General features: G+C 33.4%; 1 protein-coding gene across 1 annotated transcript; it reads left to right on the plus strand.

Annotated features, from left to right (window-relative positions):
* Positions 1 to 871: 871 nt before the first annotated feature.
* LOC111681947 lies at positions 872 to 1938 on the plus strand. The gene is made up of 2 exons (XM_023443852.2): positions 872 to 1048; positions 1136 to 1938. The coding sequence occupies exons 1-2, from the start codon at positions 998 to 1000 to the stop codon at positions 1823 to 1825; spliced, it is 741 nt and encodes a 246-aa protein (XP_023299620.2). The 5' UTR covers positions 872 to 997; the 3' UTR covers positions 1826 to 1938.
* The last annotated feature ends 434 nt before the right edge of the window (positions 1939 to 2372 follow it).

Here is a 2372-nt window from a genome sequence, read left to right on the forward strand (position 1 = left end):
AACAGAACTAGAACAGAACTAGAACTAGAACAGAACTAGAACAGAACTAGAACAGAACTAGAACAGAACTAGAACTAGAACAGAACTAGAACAGATCTAGAACAGAACTAGAACAGAAATGAAACAGAACTAGGACAGAACTAGAACAAAACGAGAACAGAACTACAACAGGACAGAAATCAACTAGAAGAGAACAGAAGTAGAACAGAATAAGATCGGAACTAGATCAGAACTAGATTTTAACTACAACAGAAGTTATAAGTCTAAAACCCCAAAGGTTCGATTGTATATGAATTGTATCAAAATATTTTGATAATTGCAACCTATAGCTAGGAGCGCAAAAGTCAGTCACTATCCAGCCAGGTGGACGGACAAATCTTAATCGACTCCGAACGAGATTATGTGTACTTTAAGGTGGTTGTTGAACCAATATCTAGTGGGGCTTAATACCCTAATATTGTTAGGTTCAATGATCTAATACTAAAAGAAATATTAACAAATCTTTTAATATATTGGCAATAAATAACATTTGTCACTGCGCAAGTGCGAGAGTGTCTATAAAACAATTATTGAGACTAAAAACATTAAATAACAATTTCCTAGTAATTTAGATAGAAATCTATTAGCCTTATCTTAAAATGGCAATTACCTATAAATTGCACTAGTATACATGTATGTATGTATGTACGGTGTAAAAAAAACTTTTTGGGGATTTTTTTTTGAGCTGGCTTTAAAAAATTTATATAAATAAATAAAAAATAAACTAAAACAAAACGAAAAAAGAAGATACAAAAACAAACCGACGAACACAAGAAAATAAATAAATAAACAATAAAATTTACTGTTTTCTCTACGAAATTTTAACAAAAAACATACACACAACTCGAAAAACACGAACTATATAAAGAGCCATTAAAAAGCCGGTAAACAGTAGTCGGTGAAGTAGTCTAAACCGTAACACACGATCCAAAACATCAGCACAAATCAAAACAAAAATATGGCAAAATTGTGGATTTTAACTGTCTTGGCTGTAGTGGCCTGCGCTCAGGTAAGAGACCAAAATCTTTTGCTAAAAACTAAATAAATAAACTTAAACTTTTTAAGAAAATAATAATTTAAATTTATTTGTTTAAAGATTGCCAGCGCCCGTGATTTAGCCGAAGCTTTAAATGTCAACATACGCGAACAGTTGCGCTTATATGCTAAATTCCAAAAGGAAGCCGATAGTGCCAAATACGCCGATGAACTTAAAAAATTGGTTACATTGACTGAAGAAGCTTTGAAAATTGAATCAGCCGATGAAAAGAACAAAGCCATCACCTCTGCTCCCAGTCACTTCTCAGCCGAATTCAACACCTGGATCAGTGCTAAACTCGAAGAGGCTCAAGTTAATGATGATATTCATGATGCTATTGAATTCTACAACTCTCTCTTGTCTACCCATCCCGAACATGATGCTGAAATCAAGAAGACCCTCAGCACTTTAGAAAATTTGTTGAAAGAATCTAACTTGAAACAAAAAGAAGAGAAATTCTTGGCTTTGGAAAACGATTTCTCTCCTGAATTCCAAAAGTTCCTCAAGGAAAACGCTTTGCCCACCGTCAACCATCAATTGCAAAAGACTGCTGAATTCTTCGAAAACATGTTGCACGACAAAGATCTTAAGTTTGCCAAGGAAATCGAAGCTTTGAAAGTAAAGACTGAAGCTGCTTTGGACAGCAGCGTCTCTATCGATGATAAGAACAAGGTATTGCAAGAAGTTACCTATTCCTCTAACGAAGAATTGAATGAATTTTTGCAAAAGAAAAATATTGAATATTCATAAGTATTTTGATTAGATGCAAAAGCAAGAGAAAGCGAATTATTAATTTATTTGTATTACTATGTGAGAGATTAATTTAAATAAAAAAACAAGAAATTTTAAAAAAAAATATATAAACTAAAACAGAACTAGAACAGAACTAGAACAGAACTAGAACTAGAACAGAACTAGAACAGAACTAGAACAGAACTAGAACAGAACTAGAACAGAACTAGAACAGAACTAGAACAGAACTAGAACAGAACTAGAACAGAACTAGAACAGAACTAGAACAGAACTAGAACAGAACTAGAACAGAACTAGAACAGAACTAGAACAGAACTAGAACAGAACTAGAACAGAACTAGAACAGAACTAGAACAGAACTAGAACAGAACTAGAACAGAACTAGAACAGAACTAGAACAAAACTAGAATAGAACAAGAACAGAACTAGAACAGATCTAGAACAGAACTAGAACAGACCTAGAACAGAACTAGAACAGAACTAGAACAGAACTAGAACAGAACTAGAACAGAACTAGAACAGAACTAGAACAGAACTAGAACAG

Source organism: Lucilia cuprina, chromosome 2, assembly GCF_022045245.1.
Source record: "Lucilia cuprina isolate Lc7/37 chromosome 2, ASM2204524v1, whole genome shotgun sequence".
Lineage (NCBI taxonomy): Eukaryota > Metazoa > Arthropoda > Insecta > Diptera > Calliphoridae > Lucilia > Lucilia cuprina.

Bases quoted from the DNA above. Each gene is read 5' to 3' on its own strand.
- LOC111681947 (XM_023443852.2), top strand. From the start codon at position 998: ATGGCAAAATTGTGGATTTTAACTGTCTTGGCTGTAGTGGCCTGCGCT. The intron at 1,049-1,135 runs GTAAGAGACCAA...ATTTGTTTAAAG, and splicing joins CTGTAGTGGCCTGCGCTCAG to ATTGCCAGCGCCCGTGATTT.